General features: G+C 43.7%; 1 protein-coding gene across 1 annotated transcript in view; it reads right to left on the reverse strand.

The window, feature by feature from the left end:
* Nucleotides 1-19,716, reverse strand: part of RPA1 (replication protein A1) — a 60,278-nt gene that overhangs the window by 36,925 nt on the left and 3,637 nt on the right. The window contains exons 2-4 of the mRNA XM_056128084.1: nucleotides 8,833-8,883; nucleotides 7,852-7,930; nucleotides 7,089-7,197 (exon numbers count right to left, since the gene is read on the reverse strand). Coding sequence (XP_055984059.1) covers nucleotides 7,089-7,197; nucleotides 7,852-7,930; nucleotides 8,833-8,883 — 239 coding nt within the window. The remainder of the gene's footprint in view (nucleotides 1-7,088; nucleotides 7,198-7,851; nucleotides 7,931-8,832; nucleotides 8,884-19,716) is intronic.

Genomic DNA, 19,716 nt, shown 5'->3' on the forward strand with positions numbered 1-19,716 from the left:
ACATGCAAGGGAAGCAAACTACCCATCATACTATCTCTTTGGCCACAAGACTCTATTTATTTACTGCTTTTTGGGTCCCACCCAGCAATGCTCAGGGGTTACTCCTGCTTCTGCACTCAGGAATTACTCCTGGTGGTGTTTGGGGGAACCATATGGGAGGCCAGGGATTGAACCCAGGACGATCGCTTTGCAAGGCAAATGCCCTACCTGCTGTACTATAGCTTCGGCCCCCAAGAATTAAAAAGAAAAAAAAAATTACTATATAACCAGAACTTATATATGGAGAAAAAGCACTTAAAAACTCAAAATTTTTGGAGAAGGGCCAGAGCAACAGTAAGCAGGTAAGGCACTTGCCTCACATATGGCAGACCTGGATTCAAGCCCCAGCCTCCCATACGGTCTCCCGAGCCCACCCAGAGTGATTTCTGAGTACAAAGACAGGAGTAAGCCCTGAGTACCACCAGGTATGGATCAAAAAACAAAAGGAAGAAAAGAAAAGAATGGTTCCCTGAGCACTACCAGAAGTAATTCCTGTGTGCAAAGCCAGGAGTAATCCTAAGCATCGTTGTGTATGACCCAAAAAGTTAAAAAAAAAGAAAAGAAAAAGGAAGAGGAAGACATCACCAATAAATTACTAAAACACTGAACACATGACACTACCTGGAAACACTATGATAATTCTAATTATTTGTGTTGGTGCGAATGTGGATGAACTGGAACCCTCAAACAGTGCTAGTGGGAATGTAAACTGTTGTAGGTACACTGCACAAAATGTTCTGGCAGTATCTCAAAAACTTTCATTCTAAGAGATGGGTACTTGATCATTGTATAACTGAAACCCATGCACGAAAGTTTGTAAGTGCACAACTGTACCTCATTGTGTTTCACTAAAAAAAAAAACTTTCATTCTAAAGTTACTAATTTGTCCTTGCAATTTGTCTCTGGACAGAAACATGTACCCACAAAAACATGTACATAAAAATCTACAGCATTATTTGTAATACAAAAAATAGAAACAATACCAATATCCAAAACATGGGTAAATATAACACAACATATCCATACCATGTTTGGTTATAATTAAGGGACCAGAATTAAGGGACCAGAGAGAAAGTGTAGGGTTAATGTGCTTGTTTTGGGTGTAGCTTACCCTGGTTCCATCCCGACACCACACATAGTCCCCAAACACCACCAGGAGTGGTCCCCGGGCACAGCAACAAGAGTAAACCCTGAGTACTATCAAGTGTGGTCCAAAAGGGAAAAAGAGGGAAAAAGCACTCACATATCCTACAACACAGATGAAAAGCAAAAACCTTTAAAAGAAAACATCTGGGGCTGGAGTGACAGCACTGTGGGTAGGGCGGTTGCCTTGCACTCGGCCGACCCAGGTTCGATTCCCAGCGTCCCATATGGTCCCCTGAGCACTGCCAGGAGTAATTCCTGAGTGCAGAGCCAGGAGTGACCCCTGTGCAACGTTGGGTGTGACCCAGAAAGCAAAAATAAATAAAGAAAAGATCTTTTTGGGAGTTGGAGCAATAGCACAGCTGTTACTTATTTTTTGGCTTTTGGGCCACACCCAGAAGTGCTCAAGGCTTACTCCTAGCAGGTCTCAGGGGACCATATGGTGTGCTGAACCTGGGTCGTGTGCAAGGCAAGCACCATACCTACTGCACTGTATCTCTCTGATCCCAATACAGCTTTTCCTTTAAAAAAAAAAAAGGCTGGTACTATGACAGAAGCAGACAAGAAATGAATGGAAAGGATTGCAAACTCATAATCTAGGTTTAGAATATGAAATATTCCATAATATGGAATACCAATCTCTCTGTACTAACTTTGTGACCAATTATTAATTCTCTGCATAGCTATCATTAAAATCTCTTCGGAAACTTAACTCTTCATACTCCTACTCTCCTGCTCAAAACCCAATTGCTTCTCATCACACTCAGAATAAAATCTCATCTCAATAGTGGGGCTTCCAGACTCCCCAGGATATGGGCTATTCATCTGGAAAAAACATTGTTTCTCCTTGTCTGACGTAAAATTAAACCACACAAAAAATTTTCAAATAAAAATAAGAATATGAGAAATAGTACAGCAGGTAAGGTTCTTGCCTTGCACGTGGCCTACCAGGGTTCAATCCCCAGCATCCCATATGGTCCCCTGAGCATGGCCAGGAGTGCAGAGTCAGGAGTATTGGGCATGACTCTGGGCATCGCCAGATGTGGCCCAAATACAAACCAAAACCAAGTAAACCACAGATTATCTCAGGGGGCTACAATGCATGCCTTACATCTGCAGAGCCAGAGTCTGATCTCCAGCACTGCATGGCTCCTCACGCTCCACTGGGCACAACCCTGGAGGCCCCCAGTAGTGCCATGGACCACAAAAGCCACCACCAGGTGCTCAGGAGCCATGGCTGTATCTACAATGCTCAGGAGGGAACAGTAGTACTGAGGATCAAATCTGAGTTGGATGCACACAGGTATGTGCCTTAAGCCCTGTACTATCTCCCCAACCCCACTACAGTTGACTTGAATAATCTTCACAAGTAATTGAAAATATATTAAAAAAATCTGGGTCAGTAAACTTCCTAAGCAAGATTCTACATTCAGAAGCCATAAAAGGAAAAATGGAGAACTGACTACATTAGAAAAAAAACCGACTTTCACACTGATCTTGAGACACCCTAAACAGACTATATTAAGTCTTCAAAATAAACAGTAATCTTTTCTAAAAATAGTAATAGCCGGAGTGTTGTCAAGGTTAAGGGGAAACATAGCCTTTTTAAGTAACAGCTACATATAAATAGCATTTACATACCATGAAAACCATCCTTTAAATATATTAATTCCATGATTCAGTGGTAGAACACTTGCCTCTGATGGAGGGGCACAGGCTCGCGCGTGTGTGTATATGTGTGTGATTAGTAAAAGCATCATCACACCACTATCATCCAACTTCAGATCATTTCTGTCACCTGAAACCCAAGAGTCCTATTCCCAATGGTGATCACCCTCTATCCCCCGACCCATTTCTGTTCATATGGGTTTTCCTATTTAGAAACAGGCGCTTTGTTACGACGGGTTGGAGGCCTCCCAAGTGGTACTTAAGGAATGTGCCAGGAGTTTAGGCCCTGCAGCATCAGTGACCACAAGGACCACATCCGCAGTGCTCAGAGGACTCTGGGACTCACCCAGTAGTACTCAGGCGCTACACCCAGGAGTGATGGGATGGGTGATAAGTGCAAAGCCCTAAAAGAGGTACTCCTCTTCTTTTTTTGTTTTTGTTTCGGGGTCATACCTGATAATGTTCAGGGCTTACTCCTGGCTCTGCACTCAGGAATCACTCCTGGTCATGCTTAAGGAACCAAAATGGGGTGCCAGGGATTGAACCCGTGCCAGGCAGGCGCCCTACCTGCTGAACTATCGCTCCGGCCCCTGAAAGAGGCACCCTTACATAATGCTCCTAAGTATGTCAACCAGAAAACCTGCCAATCATATGATCTTTGACCTCGTAACACTAATCCTGGCAGCCAACTTTTCAGAAGAAAACAGCATAAGTACATAAAGCAATGTATAAAGATAACTGCTTAAAGCCCTGGTTGGACTAACCTTGCACAGCTATCAAAAATCACTTTTGTGTAAAAAGAAAATATTCTTAGGCATCAGTCCACATGTTCTGGGCAGGGAAAGAAAGAATCTAAGGGAGACCACCATGAGGGGGAACAGGCAAAGCCTGAGGAGTGGGACTCTATCCCTGTTTAGAGAGCTTGAAGCCCACATTTTGGTTTTTGGGCCACACCTTGGCTGGGCTCAGGGCTTACTTCTGGCTCTATGCTCAGAAATCACTCCTAGCAGTGCTCATATGTGATGCCAGGGATCAAACTTGGGTCAGTCACATGCAAGGTGAGTACCCTACTGTGGTACTATCACTCTAGCCCCTATGAAGCCCAAATTTCTTAACCACAGCAAAGCTATCCACCCTCTCCCATTAACTGTTCCCTGAAAGACAGAAAAATGGACAGAAAACATCATTTAAGCAGTCAAAGACAGCCTGGAACAGAAGGTAACAACTGGTCCCATGTGAGCAGGTCGGCAAGGCTCTATACCCGGTGTGCACTAGTCGGAATGAATATGAAGTCTGGAGAGCTGTCCGCATTAACCAGGAGCAAGACAGAAAGCAAGGCCAGCAATCGTGAGTGGGTGAAAGTGAAAGGGATGGAAGTGGAGACACTGTGAGAATCCAGTCTTGAGGAAAGGGTTTCCTAACAGTTGTTTGAAAAGACCAAGATTAAAAAAAAAAAGCCATAGATGACGTGAAACAAGGGACTAAGAAAGAAAAGGTAGAGGGCTGGAGCAATGGGACAGCATTTGTGTGTGCCTTGCACGCAGCTGACATAGGCTCAATCCTGGCATCCCATATGAGCAGCATTGGAAGTAATTCGTGAGCGCAGAGCCAGGAGTAACTCCTGAGAATTGCCGAGTGTGACCCAAAAAGCAAAAAAAAAATAAATAATTTTTTCTTTTTAAAAAAAGGTAGCTTTTGTTAAGGGGAAAAATGTGAACAAAGGTATTATCATTATATTATATTGTTTAGATATAACACCAAGGAACAGAAAAAAGTTACTGTGTATAGTGCTTAAACAACAGAAATTTTCTTTTGATTTTTCATTGACTTACCACTGGCTTCCAGTTTTATGAAATTCTGGGGGTTTCCAAACTCATAACGCTGTGTGTGTGTGCGCGCGCGCATGTGTGTGTGTGTGTGTGTGTGTGTGTGAGAGAGTGTTTAACACTCAGAAACCAAGTAAGTGCTAAGCAGCTGGGATATAGCTCAGTGGCAGAGTTCTTGCCTTGCATGTGTGAGACCTTGGGTTCGATCCCCAACACCACACACATACACAAAAAAGCTTCTAGGTTGCAAATAATCATATCCATCAGCCATCTACCTCTTAATCTATCTAAAGTCTTGAGTTTATTCTGATGCAACATTATAAATTTCTCCCTTAGCCAATTCTAACTGTCCCCAATAAATGTATGGGCCAATTTCCCTCCACATATAATCAACATACTGCAACTCCCAAGGTCGCATGCATGGATACCCACCCACCTTACAACGTTCTGGTCTACTTCAAGGCCACTGTGACCCACTATAAACAGCAGCCTCCTCCCCCAACACTGGTTCTGATTCATCCCACATCAGGTTTCCCTACTCCCAGCAGATACCTCCCTGATGCTCCTGAATTCCTTCCTCAGCCCATTCAGTCTCCAGCAGTGTGTCCCGACTGCCACCCCTGCCCCCGGGATGTCCTCCTCGCTCGCCCAGTATCCAAGAGCCTCATCCACCTTCTCCCACACAAGTTCTCTGCACCCACTCACAAGATACCACCCCACATCAACCCATACCAGAACCCAGCTCTGACACCTGGATCAAGGTCACAGCCCTCCTCTCCCCTGCAGACCTCTAGTTTGCTCAGCTCCACCTAACAGCTGTGGACCAAATGACCCTTAAAAGGAGAGAGGGAAAAAAAAATTTATGTATCATCACAATAGAACAATTATTTCTACCTTTCACTAGTGACTGATTAATCAGCATTCAGAGATTATCTGAAATAGCTATCACTAAATGGTGATTTAATTCTTTCTGGGCTGTATAAATCTTGGGACATTTGCAGTGTGTATGTGTGGGGGTTACTGCTTAAGTTGATTTAAAGTACAATTTAATTAAAATCATCGTAAGCTGGGCTGGGGAGACAGGCAAAGATTTCATTACTGGCACTTCACAGTCAAACCCCCTGCACTCTGGGAGCGACCCCTGAGCACCAAAACAGAAGCAGCTCCAGAGCACTGCCAGGTGTGGCCCTCAAACAAATGAACGAGTTGGGGACTGGAGAGGTAATTCAAAAGGCTGGAGCTCATGCTTGGCATGCAGGAGATTCAGGTTCCATCCCTGGCTCCGCACAGTCCCAACGTCACCAAAAAACAATCTGAGCACTTAGCTAAGAAAAACCCCCGAGCATAGCATTAATCAACTATCTTTTCTGCTTTAAGTTGAAAAGTCTCTATTTTCAGTTTTTCTTTTGTTTCTGGTGATGGGCATTGACCCAGGGCCTCATCTATGTGAAGCATGTGTTCTACCACCGAGCTAAATTCCCAGCTAGTAGCTCTTTTTTTTGGTGGTGGTGGCGGGGGGAGTCAGGGAAAGGGGAGAGGAATCACTTCCTGCAGTGCTCAGGGATTACTCCTGGTGATGCTTGGAGGAGCGGGAAACGTATGTGTCGCCAGGGATGCTTTGCATGTGAGAAGCCCAAGACTGATCCCCAACATCACATGATTCCTCAGGGGAGTAATGCCCCCAGTGCTGGCCAATAAAAATTTTAAAACAGGGCTAGAACAGAGATAGAATAGCAGGTAAGGCACTTACTTGGATTGCATGCGGCCAACTCAAGTTCAATCCCTGGTACCCCACATGGTCCTCAACACCCCTACCAGGAGTGATTACTGAGCACAGAGCGAGGAGTGAGCTGTGAGCACTGCCAGGTATGGCACAAAAAAACCATAAGTGAAAAAAAAAAAAAGAAAAGCAAAATAAAGAAGATGCCATTGGTGAGGCCAAGTGAACACTGGCGAAGAGATTGGAACATTGTATGCCTGAACTCAATCATGAATAACTTTGTAAACCACAATGCCTCAATCAAAATTTCAAAAATGATGCTTTAGGGTGTGACTCAGTGGCGGAGTACATGTTTCTGGCACTTTCCTCATCACCCTTCTGGCTCTGCACTCAGGAATCACTTCTGGCGGGACTCAGGGAACCAGATGGGATGCCAGGGATAACTTTCACCTTATAAGTAGAGAAACTCACCAAAAAAAAAAAAAAAAGCATCATTCTCCACTCTGCTTCAATTCTACTGCTCTGAAACTTATCTCTACCTTTCTCTCCCTGTGATGCCATATTCAGTCACTTGGAGGCTCATCACTGCCCTTTTTTTTGATTTTGACATCCGGAGAACCGCTCTGCTCAAAAATTAATCTCCAATCAATAACACAATATGCAGCAGAGAAAAAGACAAAAACAGGACATACCTTCCATCTTTTAGAGTGTTCACAATGAATCGGTTAATCTGGCAAATACAGTTGCTAGACAATAGTTCCTGCTCAACAAGAGAGTTCAACTGTGTTGCCAACATGAAAGCTGCAAAGCACAGAAATTAGATCAGTCTCTAAAACATTTCAATCATAACAATATAAAAGATGATGAATCTGTACAAAGAAAACCGCCTTAAATGTGTTGCTGAAATTAAAACTACTCACATTCTGCATGGTTAAAAAAAAAAGCCTGATTTTCTGTGCACTAAATTTGCTGCAGCCCTGAAATGTTACTCATTCTTAAAGTCCTCCAAATCATTTCTTCCTTCATTCAGGTTTCATGACAAAGACTAAGAAATGTTTGCTAGGTCTTTCTCATTGTGACTACAAATAGGAAGCATACAAGCTGCAAATTACCCCCTTTCCCTTTTGTGAAGCTTCCGACAAAGAAATAAAACCTCAAAAAGATAAGTATAGGACAGCTAAACCCATCATATTCACTAAATGTCAATATCACCCTGAGGGAAATTAATCAAAGAAAGCATAGAGCACCAGTTAGAGAAAATTAATTAAGCCAAGTGGCAGCTTTCCACTAGATCCAGTTTACTGTTAGCATGTTCTCTGCCAACTGCAATTCTGTCTGAATGAAGAGCCAAGCAAATGCAGAAATTCTGAAATGCCTCAAATTACTGCAATCAAGAGTTGGGTGTGCTTTTATTATTTAATATGAATTCCTGCAGATATACATGATTATACTTACAGGACAAAGTGTTCACTCCATCACTCATAAGCAGTCGATAACGGGGTGGACTATTCCCTGTAGTAATAGGACGAATGTTCTAGAATAGAAAATTTGATTCGTTAGCCAGGTTCCGCCCTGTCCCCAGAGACAAGCAAAGATAATGGCAGGAGAGTAGGTTTGCCAGCAGTTCAACCTAAACTGAATTACTTGCCCATTCTCTTGACACCTAAATCCAAATAAAAGAAAATTGGATTTAACGATTCTCCCACTAGCCTCTCTCCACTAACATTATTAAACATAACACATTAAAAATAAAATAAATTGCCAATACTTACGTGTTCTTTCTCCTCTACCCAAAGTGTGCTGAAAATCAACTCTAATAAAACATATAACAAGTTACCAAATATATGGAAGGTACTGTGCAAGAATCATGCTAAAAATATGAGGGGAGATGGTACAACGGGTAGGGCACTTGCCTTGTACACGGCTGACCCAGGGTCGATCCCCAGCATCCTGTATGGTTCCCCAAGCCCCATCAGGAGTGATCCATGAGCAGAGAGCCAGGAATAAGTCCTGAGCACCACTGGGTGCAGTCCCAAAACCAAAATAAGTAATCAAAAAAGAAAAAAAATCCTTGTCCTGAAGGAGCTTACAGCTGAGGTAGACATCAGAGGTAGGTGGAGGTAAAGCTGTGAAATGTACCCCGAATGGAAGAAGATCAGAGACAGATTTCTGAAAAGTGAAATATGGAAAGAGCCTCAAGATGACTGGCAGTTGACTCTAGGAGAACAGGTAAATCATTGGCCCTCTGGATCAAAAACTACAGGTATGCCTGAGTCAGGATTCTGCTTCTACTGACTCCTTCAACTCCTTGAATATTTTTAGTGAACGAGGAGAATTTCCTAAAGGAGACAAATCTATATCCTTCACCAAATGCAATTTGTAATTAAATGTAAGCTAATAAAAAAGGTTGAACACGAAACATCGGCAGATACTCACAATGACTTGGAGGATGGGTTTTATAGATGTATCTCCCTGTTGCATTATGGCCTGAAAGAGTAAAAGTATACAGTGAGATTATTAATCATGATTAAAACATGACATATTTTTCATTTGGTATTAGGTATTTTCCAATTGGTATTTGGAAACAAACCACAGGTAACTTTTTTTTTTTTAAAGAGTCCCTTTGGGGCTCATCAACTTGAAATCTACTCTAAGATTTTCACTCTAGACAAATCATAAAATCCTTAAAATGGGAAACATGCTCACAAACAAAGAGACACTGATGACAGCTGAAATACTGGCTTCACATCTGTACTCATTATTCCTAACAGCACATTAATTTATAGTACCCATAGGAAGGGAATTAGATAATAAGCACGGTAAATGCTTAAAACAGAATAGCATGCAGCCTTAAAGAGACATTCTTGATACAATTAATGGATGTCTCCTGAGAGTGACTGGGTGAGGAAGGGATACATTTAGGAGTAGCACCCACCGATCTCTTTGAGTTATTAGGAATTTGTTCTAGAAACTTGTCAATTATCAGTAAGATCAAAATTTTCACGACTCCACTTGTGAAAAATTTTAATAGCCATTATGCTGTCATGTGAACAGAAACAATCATTTTCTTCATAAGGAATAACTAGTCCATTACAGGTTAATCAACATCACACAACACCAAATCTATCTGAAGATAATGAGTGGTCACAGAGTGCCTTAGATTCAGCTATGTCCTTAATTTCTCACTCTAAAGTTATTAGGCCAATGTAACTCTGGGACAATTTTATCAGCAGATAGACATCCTTTTCATTCTTTTTTGTGATATCTATATCACTGAGTAACGTCTCCATTGGAGACTTTGTTGTTACTGTGTCTGGCATATCGAATACTCTCGGTAGCTTGCCGGGCTCTCCGAGAGGGGCGGAGGAATCGAACTCGGGTCGGCCATGTTGGCCGCGTGTAAGGCGAACGCCCTACCCGCTGTGCTATCGCTCCAGCACTGGTCTCTAACAGAGCAGTGAGATAATTCGAGAAGTAGAGGAAGAGGGTAATAACTATTCTAGAAGAAACATTTGTCTTTAGATTTAAACTTCTCAATTAATTCCTGGAGAGTTGTCCACTCATGCCTATCAATCAGATAAACTCCTGGACAAAAATTAAGTAATAAAAGCTTACAGGAGAACTGAGGTGACTCAAAGTGCTGGTGAAAATAGGAAAACCCTCAACAAACATTTAGGAAAGGTCTTTGCCACAAAGATTTTGGGAAACACACCAATCTAAGAAGGAAAATTTTTATCACCAAACTGATCCCAAACCCCAGTTATAAGTTAAATTACTATTGTCATTTTTAGTAGTGCTGGGATTGAGCCTAAGGCTTCACATACGTAAGGCCAACAGCTCATTCTTTCAATGAGCTACAACCTCAGACTAGTGCCTTTGTTTTATAGAAGCCATCAGAAAAAAAATAAATAGGAGTTAAGAAATGCTTGTAGGAGCAGACTGGGAGGGATGGGAGGAAAATGTGGACATTGGTGGTGGGAAATGTGCACTGCTGAAGGGAAGAAAGTTGGAACATTGGGTGACTGAAAATCAACTGTGAATAACTTTGTAACTGTACCTCATGGTGATTCAATTTAAAAAATTCTTTTAATTAATTTTTAAAAATTGGCTGTCTGAATCAGAGCTGTAGCTCAGTAGTGGAGTATGCATCTTGCATTTGTGAGGCCCTACCTTCAATCCTTGGCACCAGACACACCACACACACACACACACACACACACACACACACACATATCTGAGTTTGCTTTTGCTCATGCTGACACCTGTTATACTAGCTCTTTCAACAAAACTGAAAAAACTAGACAAAATAGACAAACTGTTTTCAAATATCTACCTGCCAGTAGGGCAAGACTGATTCCTGAGAGAAGGGAAACAAATCAGATGAATCCAAGTCATTACCCCGGCTTTCTTCAGAGGCATTTTCTGGGCTGCAGTGAAGGAGCTAGAACACGACAGCCCTGCTGAGCACAGACCAGCATTCAGGGAGAGTGAGCAGGATTTGTGCCTGCAGAGCACGAGAGGGAGAGAGTGTGCAGAGAGGCCTAATAACCCACACTGGGACCCCCTCGCGCATCTGGCTGAATTCTAAGTTGTGCACCACATGGAATGAGACACCACAACAGCAGGCATAGAATAAGAACATGCCTTATTGTACTTCACAGATACAAGTCTACTACCCATTTTCCCAACAATATGTTCTCCCTGTTGGCAACAATTAAGTGTATATAAACATACATACACACATACATGTATTTTACATAATTCCACTGCACACTTAATATGCCACAGGATAGGGGGCTGGGGAGACAGTGTAGCAGGTAGGGCAGTTGACCCAGGTTCGGTCCCCAGCACCCCATATGGTCCCCAAGCCCCACCAGGACTGATCCTTGGGAACTTACACAGAGCCAGGTGTAAGTTCTGAGCACCTCCAGGTATCGTCCCAAAACAAAAACTATGCCACAGTATAGTATAAACATAATTTTTATATGCCCTTGGGAGCAAAAATAATTGTGACCTGATTTGTTTTTGGTTTCAGGCCACACCTGGCAGTGTTCAGGGGCTATTCCAGCTGGGTGCTTAGGGGTCACTCATGGCAATGCTCAAGAGGACCCTGCGGGGTCAGGAATTGAACCCATGAGCTCCAGCTGTAGAGTAAGTTCTCTGGTATAAAACTTGTTTTATTATATAGTTTACCACAGAGGTTTGGTACTGAGTATCACCTCCACAGTAAGCATACTTCAAGTTATGTATTGGGGCGGGGGGGGAGATATGCATTAGAGAGCTATAATCAAGAGAATTTCCTAGAGCTCACACAGGCTGGAATATATCTGAAAGTTCCAACTAGCCTGAGAAGAGCGAACTGAATAAACAACTGACGTTTTCAGTAGATCCCCGAAATGTCATGGTTGAGAAATAGGGTTAAGCTAGTCCCAAAGTAAACACTACGATCAACCCATTTCAGTCCCAAAGGAAGCAGCTTGATCTTTAAATTAACAAGCTGACAGAAGTCAATATTCTTTACTGCAGACACTGAACAGTGTAACATTTTTAATACCAAGTATCTAGTAAAAAAACAGACAAAAAAATCATTAAACAAATTATTATCTGAAGGCAGACATTCTAAGTCAAAGATGTTGTGTGTGTCTGAAGGAATAAGGCAGTTCTAGGGGAAATTTATAAATTCAAAATTTCAACATATTGAAGAACACTTTCACTTCCTTTACTCAAAACAATGAAAATCTTGCTGAAGAACTAATACAAATCATTTACTATTAACAGATTACTGTCGGTCAGATGTCAAGTGACTGAAAAAAACCACAGTAGTGCTTGGCTCAACCAACTGAATCCAGGCTGACACCTCAAAAAGAACACGTTACTACCTCTTAGGAAAAATTCTACTTTTGTAGAATCTTACCCAAGAATGGATCTGTGAACAAGGATGGTCTTATAGTTTGGTTAGTATTTACTTGGCATCAGTATCACAGATCATTTAAGATCTTTCAATGACAAGAAACATTGTATTGTATCTTCAAAGTGTCAAATTCATTTCTGAAACTCACAGCTTATCCAACTGTGCTGACATTTTCACTGACAGTGCAGAGCAGTGGTGTAAAATTACCGGGGACTTAGCAGTTACTATTCTAGGAGGCACAGTACATGTGGAGGGTTATGGGAATGTAGGAGAGATTTCATTAAAGAAAGTGCTTGATGAAGCAGCAACGTTATTTATTAACCCTCTGATAAAAAATTTACTACTGTCACAATACAGCAAGCATGCAAAAAATTATTTCTGTTGCGCACTGAAGAACTGCTAACTTGAAATTGTTTGAGTTAATGGCTGAACTAGCCACTTTCTGATTTTTTTGGTTTAGGGCCCATACCAGGCAGTGCTCAGGGACTATATGGGGGTACCAGGGATTGACAAGGCAAGCACCTGGCCCACTATACTATCTCTGTGACCCTGGAACATAATTTTTATCTGGAAAGGCAAACAACAATCTATGCTTACTCAGATTTGGGAATTTAGAAAGTATTTCCTCAAAAATAGCGTGGGACTGGAGAGATAGTATAGTGGGCAGACAGATGACATGGGTTCGGTCCTAACACCCAATATAGTCATCTGAGTCCCTCCAGCAGTGATCTATAAGCAATGCAGGGGTGTGACCCAAAACACAAAACAAAAAAAAGAAACCAGTGATAGTAGGGTATTTGCCTCGTATGCAGCCAACCCAGGTTCAATCCCTGGCATTTCATATAGTGCCCCAAGCCCCACCAAAAATGATCTCTAGCACAGAGCCAAAAGTAAGCCCTAAGGGGCAACCAACTGGGGTTTGATCCCCAGCACTCGATATGGTCACCCCAGAGCACCACCAGGAGTAATTCCTGAGTGCAGAGCCAAGAGTGACCCTCAGGCATTGCCTGATGTGACTCAAAAATGAAAAAGCAAACACAAAACAAAAAGTAAACCCTAAGTATCACCAGGTGAGAGCCTCCTCCTCTCCCCTCCAAAAAAAAAAAAAAAAAAAAAAAAGAAGGGAGGGAGGCAGGGAAAAGGTCACTACCAAAAGACTGGAAAATGTAAAAGGGCTTATTATCAATAACAAAAATGCTTCTTTTGGGGGCTGGAGCATTAGCACAGCAGGTAGGGCATGTGCCTTGCATGCGGACAACCTGGGTTTGATTCCCAGCATCCCATATGGTCCCCCGAGCACTGCCAGGAGTAATTCCTGAGTGCATGAGCCAGGAGTAACCCCTATGCATAGCTGGGTGTGACCCAAAAAGAAAAAAAAATAGAAGCTTCTTTTGGGACCTACCAAAGAGATAGCTCTTTTTTTACAGAAATTACTCTTGGCAGTGCCCAGGGGATCATATGGGGTGCTGGAGATCGAAACCTGGTCAGCTGCACATGGGGAAAGTGCTCTGACTGGGGCACTCTCTCCCCGGCAAAGTCACTCATCATTTTATTCAATACAGATATATAAATAGAGAGCCTAGAGTCGCACCCACAACCCACAGCTGTCGCCATGCCAATGGTCCAACTTCACTGCTTCACAACTCGTCTTGGCAGAGATGCCAAGTCCATGAAAATTCCAAGCACACTGGTTTTTGGGCTGAAAACTCTGGGGTCTTTTTGGAGGGAGGGCAGGTAGCACCCCCCCTCCCCCAGCCACTTCTGGAGGCCCCAGCAGCCATACCCACAAACCCACAGCCACCATCATGTTCTACAGATCCTGGAGATCCTGGACAGCAGTATAGAAGTCAACTAAGTTCAGTAAACAAAAACAATGAACACGGAAGGCTCAACTAGCAACTGTTTATAGTAAAACCCTTAAGACAGTAATTGCCCCTCTGTGAGATACAACAATTTGTACAGTTTTTTTTTTTTACTGAAGTAGCACTGTAGCACTGTCCTCCTGTTCATCAATTTGCTCGGTGGGCACCAGTAACGTCTCTGTTGTGAGATTTGTCACTGTTTTTGGCATATCAAATATGTCACGGGTAGCTTGCCAGGCTTTGCTGTGCGGATGGAATACTCTTGGTAGCTTGCTGGGCTCTCTGAGGGGGCGGAAAAATCAAACCCGGGTCGATGCAAAGCAAACGCCCTAGCCACTGTGCTATGACTCCAGCCCACTTATAAAAATCGGGGGAAAACCCTCTTACATATATGGAACACTTTTAACCTGTCAATATCTAAAATTAATCAATTAAGGAAAATAAATCAGCAGTGTAGGGATGGCCAGTGAAATCCAGAAACTCGGCTCCAGAACAGAATCTAGGCATAATCTCCTAGGAATCCTCCGAATGGGAGGTGGGTCGTTACCTCCCCTGCCTGACTCCATATTGGTCTGATTCCCGGCTATGGTCAATGGCATGCAATGCCACATAATTAATTCCCAATTCCTAGGATCTAGGAAGCCTCTTAGTATCCGCTGCATCTCTTTTTCGGACCTGGGAATTCCATATGAAATCTGAGCTGGGCTGGAACAATACTCAGAGATCAGGGCACTTACCTTGCATGCAACCGACCTGGGTCCAATCCCCTGCATCCCATATGGCCCCCCAAGTCTGCCAGGAGTAAGCCCTGAGCATCACTGAATGTGCCAGGCCAACCCTCTCAACCCTGCCCCCCGCCCAACCCAGTAAATTCTTCTCTTGATGGATAAGAGAACCACAAAGACAGACAACCCATGCTACAACCAGACCAACTGCCAGATGAGCAAGTGAAGTAACCAGAGACCATCCAGCTTAAACTAGGCTGCACCGAGAGGGGCCTCAAGCCCGATACACAGAAGAAACCATCAGCAAAGCACACCACAAAAGGCCAACCAACCAAACTAGGGTAGGGTGGGCGGGGGAACTGTCTCTGCTCTAAACCATTATGCTTTGTGATTGGTGGTGAAGTCAGAGATGGCTGATTTACACATCGCCCATGGAGAATGCTATTGATCCTTAGGTCACACAGAACATACTAGCTCCAAGACTGCAGCATCTTTGAAACAGGGATGCTTGCAGGACTTCTGGATATCTAGACTTCCATTAGGACCCAAGCAGAGGAGAGGACACTGGGGTGTGGTCACTCTGAAAAGCTCTTGTGTGCAGCTGTGCCCAAGGGCCTTGATGGATATAAAGTCACAGATTCTCGCCCCCTATCAAAGATGTGATATCTGCCTGAGGTCCTAGAAAAAGACCAGATTAGACAGAAATAAAGTGAAAAGCCAAACCACATTCACCATTACCACCAGCATCAGCCGGAAAGAAGCAGCGCTACTGACTGCACTTCCATTCAGGGAGAATGCCTCCAGCACCACGCTCCTCTGCACCTCTGCCCCATGTCTTGTCACTTTTAAGTCACTTCTTTACCTCTCACTGGATCCTCTGTAAAGGGGGAGAATGGCTGCTCCCACCTCCATGAGCCGGGAGACTGAAACGCACATGTGTGAAGTACTGGGTGCTGGGCCTGCCACAGAACAACTATTAGTTTTCTTCATTATTAAGTGATCCCTGAAATTCTCTAGAGGAAGTCAGAGGTGAAGGAGCACACTCTTCAGGAGCACTGCCTGGATCCCAGGCCCCTGCCTTTGGCTACAGTCGCAAACTCTCCAGCACCACGCGACAGGACTTCAACTAGCACAGAAGGTCAAGTCAGGTCCCTCTTCTGGCTTCCAGTCCTCCGCAGCCGGGCTGGGTGGTCACGGAGCCACAGGGGTGAGGATGGTGCCAGACAAGATCCACCGAATGGGACCCACACTGAGCTGAGCTTTCCCAAGGCTCCCACTGCCCCAGTCCGCTGCAGAAAGCGCCATTCCACACCTCTCCCCCCAACACCCCCCAACCAAGGAGCCCTGGGCACCGCCACATGGCCCCACAGTGAGAATGTGCCGTCTCTCCCATGTCTGTGGCCTTCCCTTCCCTGCACCCATCACTGTTTCACATTCTCCGTGGCCTTCCCTACACCCTCGTCACTGTTCCATGTTCTCCGTGGCCTTCTTTGTACTGTCATTGTTCACGTTCTCCATGACCTGCCCTGCACCTTCGTGGCTGTCCCATGCTCTCTGTGCCCTTCCCTGCACCCTCATCACTGTTCCATCCTGTGCAGCAACTGGGCCTTCTCCCACTCTCACGAAAATCATGACATTATCCAAAAACAACACAGGGCCCATTTTACTGGGATTTAAATGTTCACTGGTATTGAAAACTTTTACTGAAGTATTTTTCAATAATTCCATTAGCATTTAGCTGTAACAAACAATAAAAAAAAATTATTTTGCCTGTTTAGGGGGCAGTCCTGGGGGGTGGATGGCTAACTGGGGAGAATGGGGGACACACTGATGATGGGATTCGTGTTGAAACTTCGAATGCCTGAAACAATCGTACTACAAACAACTTCATAAACCACGGAGTTTAAATAAAATATTAAAAAAAAATTCAAGCCTACCTGTACCATGACAGTGTATAGTTACCATGGTAACCCATGAAAGTAGCCAAAATATGATCAGATCCTCAGACCCCATCAATCCCCATCCATTTGAGGAGAGGAGGAAAAAGGAAAGCAGGAAGTGTGAACCGACAAAGGGCCAAAACCAACAGGGCATCAGTGTTCCCCTTTGGCCCCTGACTCCCTGTGCTCACAGGATTGTTTTTGCTCGTTTCCTAAACACAACTTTATGCCCTTGCTTCCTTTAAGTATGTACTTGCTTTAGTTCTTGTTCTCCATGAATTTCCTTCTTGGGGAGGAGAATCAGTGTATATGGATTAATTTTTACAAAAGGTGCCAACATAATTCAATGGAACCCTAGTCTTTTCAACAACTGGTGCAGGAACACCTCAGTATCATTATGGGGGGAAAATTAGGTACCATATATTTCGATATATTTTTAAAATTGTAATTATTATTACTTTGGGAGCCACACCCAGAAGTACTAGGGACTTACTCCTGATTCTGCATTCATGGATCACGTCTGGTGGTGCTCAAGGGACCATGTGGATGCTGGGGGATTAAACCCGGGTTGGCCCCATGCAAAGCCAGAGCCTTACCCACTATATTATCTCTGCAGCCCAGTACCATACATTTTTTTAATTTTTATTTATTTATTTATTTTTTGGGTCACACCCGGCGATACAAGGGGTTACTCCTGGCTCTGCACTCAGGAGTCACTCCTGGAGGTGCTCAGGGGACCATATGGGATGCTGGGAATCAAACCCAGGTCGGCCGCATACAAGGCAAATGCCCTACCCGCTGTGCTATCTCTCCAGCCCTGATACATTCTTTTTAAAGCAGAAAAAAACCTATAAAACTTTAGAAGAAACACAGGTGAACAGATTTATGACTTGATTTGTGGATGAAGAAGTATGATTTCAGAAAAGAATTTTTTAAATGAATAAACGGAGCAATAGAACAGTGGGTAGTGTACTCGCCTCGGTGTGACCAACCCAGGTTCAGTTCCCAGCACCCCAGAGTCCCCTACTAGGAGAGATCCCTGGGCACAGTCAGGAACAAGCCCTGAGAACTGTCAGGTATGGCCGAAAACAAAAACAAAAGCAAACCAAAAATAACAGGGGTCAGAGATTGTACAGGCATTAAGGCACATATCTTGCATGATCCCAGTTGGATTCCCAGCACCAGACATGGTCCCCTGAGCACTGCCAGCAAGTGATCCCTGAGCAACACTACGTGTGTGCCCACCCTCATATCCCCCCACAAAGAAAGCTATTCTTCAAATGATACAGCTAAAAGAATGAAAATACAAACTTGGACTGGAAAAAAAATGAGGCTTACATTTAGCAAAAGACAGATTAAAAAATTTTTTTATTACTAAGAACACAACTCTCGGGGCTTGGGGCACTGCAGGTAGAGCGTTTGCCTTGCACGTGACCGACCCAGGTTCAATACCCAGCATCCCATATGGTTCCCTGAGCACCATCAGGAGTAACTCCTGAGTGCAGAGCCAGGAGTAACCCCTATGCATCGCCAGGTGTGAGCGCCCCCGCAAAAAAAGAACACAACTCTTCGAATGAGCAAAATGTATAAACATGCATTTCACAAATGATGTCATGCAAGTGATAATAACCACATGAAAATATGCTCACATTATTTGCCATCAAGGAAATAAATTAAAAACATAGATGTTTTTAGAAATCAGTCAGAAAAAGACAAAACTAAGTGTCGCGTCGGAGCAATAGCACAGTGGGTAGGTAGGGCATTTGCCTTGCATGCAGCCGACCTGGGTTCGATCCCCGGCATCCTATATGGTCCCCCAAGCACCGCCAGGAGTGATTCCTGAGTGCAGAGCCAGGAATGACCCCTGAGCATCGCTGGGAGTGACCCAAAAATAAAAAAAAAAACAAACTAAGCGTCACCGATGATACAGAACAACTAGAATTCTCTTAAGGGCTTTTGGAAAAGTTTGGACCATTTCTTATAAAATCAAATTTGTCTTTATGGCCCAGCAGCTGTATTCCTAGATATTTATTCCAGAGGAATAGAAATATTCCTACAAGTGGCTTATACCTAAATATTCATATATTCATATCTCTCAAAAAAAGGAAAATAACCCATATGTCCAATAGTTTTTCAGACAATTGAGTACTGCTCAGCAATTTAAGAGATGGAAATTACTGACTCATTGCGAATAAGCCTCAAAGGTTACCTTGCTAAGAAATTTGCTAAACAACGCGTACACAAACTGGTGTATATTATTATATTCCATTTATATTAAATTCGGGCTGGAGCGATAGCACAGCGGTAGGGCGTTCGCCTTACAAGCGGCCAACATGGCCGACCCGAGTTCGATTCCTCCGCCCCTCTCGGAGAGCCCGGCAAGCTACCGAGAGTATTCGATATGCCAGACACAGTAACAGCAAAGTCTCCAATGGAGACGTTACTGGGCCCGCTCGAGCAAATCGACGATCAACGGGAGGGCCTTTACTTACTTTATATTAAATTCAGAGGCAATCCAGGGGTTGTCTCAAGTGTGCATCAATCTGTCAAAACTCAAACTAACTCAAACTAAGTAAGTGTTTGCTTATTCTGGGGCTACACCCTGCTGAACAGGGTTTACAAGTGACAGTGCTCAGAGGATTATATACAATGCCAACCGTACAAGGCAAGGGCTCTTTTTTTTTTTTGCGGCACACCTGGCAATGCACAGGGGTTACTTCCTGGCTCTGCACTCAGGAATTACTCCTGGTGGTGCTCAGGGGACCATATGGAATGCTGGGAATCAAACCCGGGTCTGCTGCGTGCAAGGCAAATGCCCTACTCGCTGTGTTATCACTCCAGCCCCAAGGCAAGGGCTCTTACCCCTGTACCTCTCTCGGGCC

Source organism: Sorex fumeus, unplaced genomic scaffold (assembly GCF_029834395.1).
Source record: "Sorex fumeus unplaced genomic scaffold, SorFum_2.1 ptg000063l, whole genome shotgun sequence".
In the NCBI taxonomy this organism is placed as follows: Eukaryota; Metazoa; Chordata; class Mammalia; order Eulipotyphla; family Soricidae; genus Sorex; species Sorex fumeus.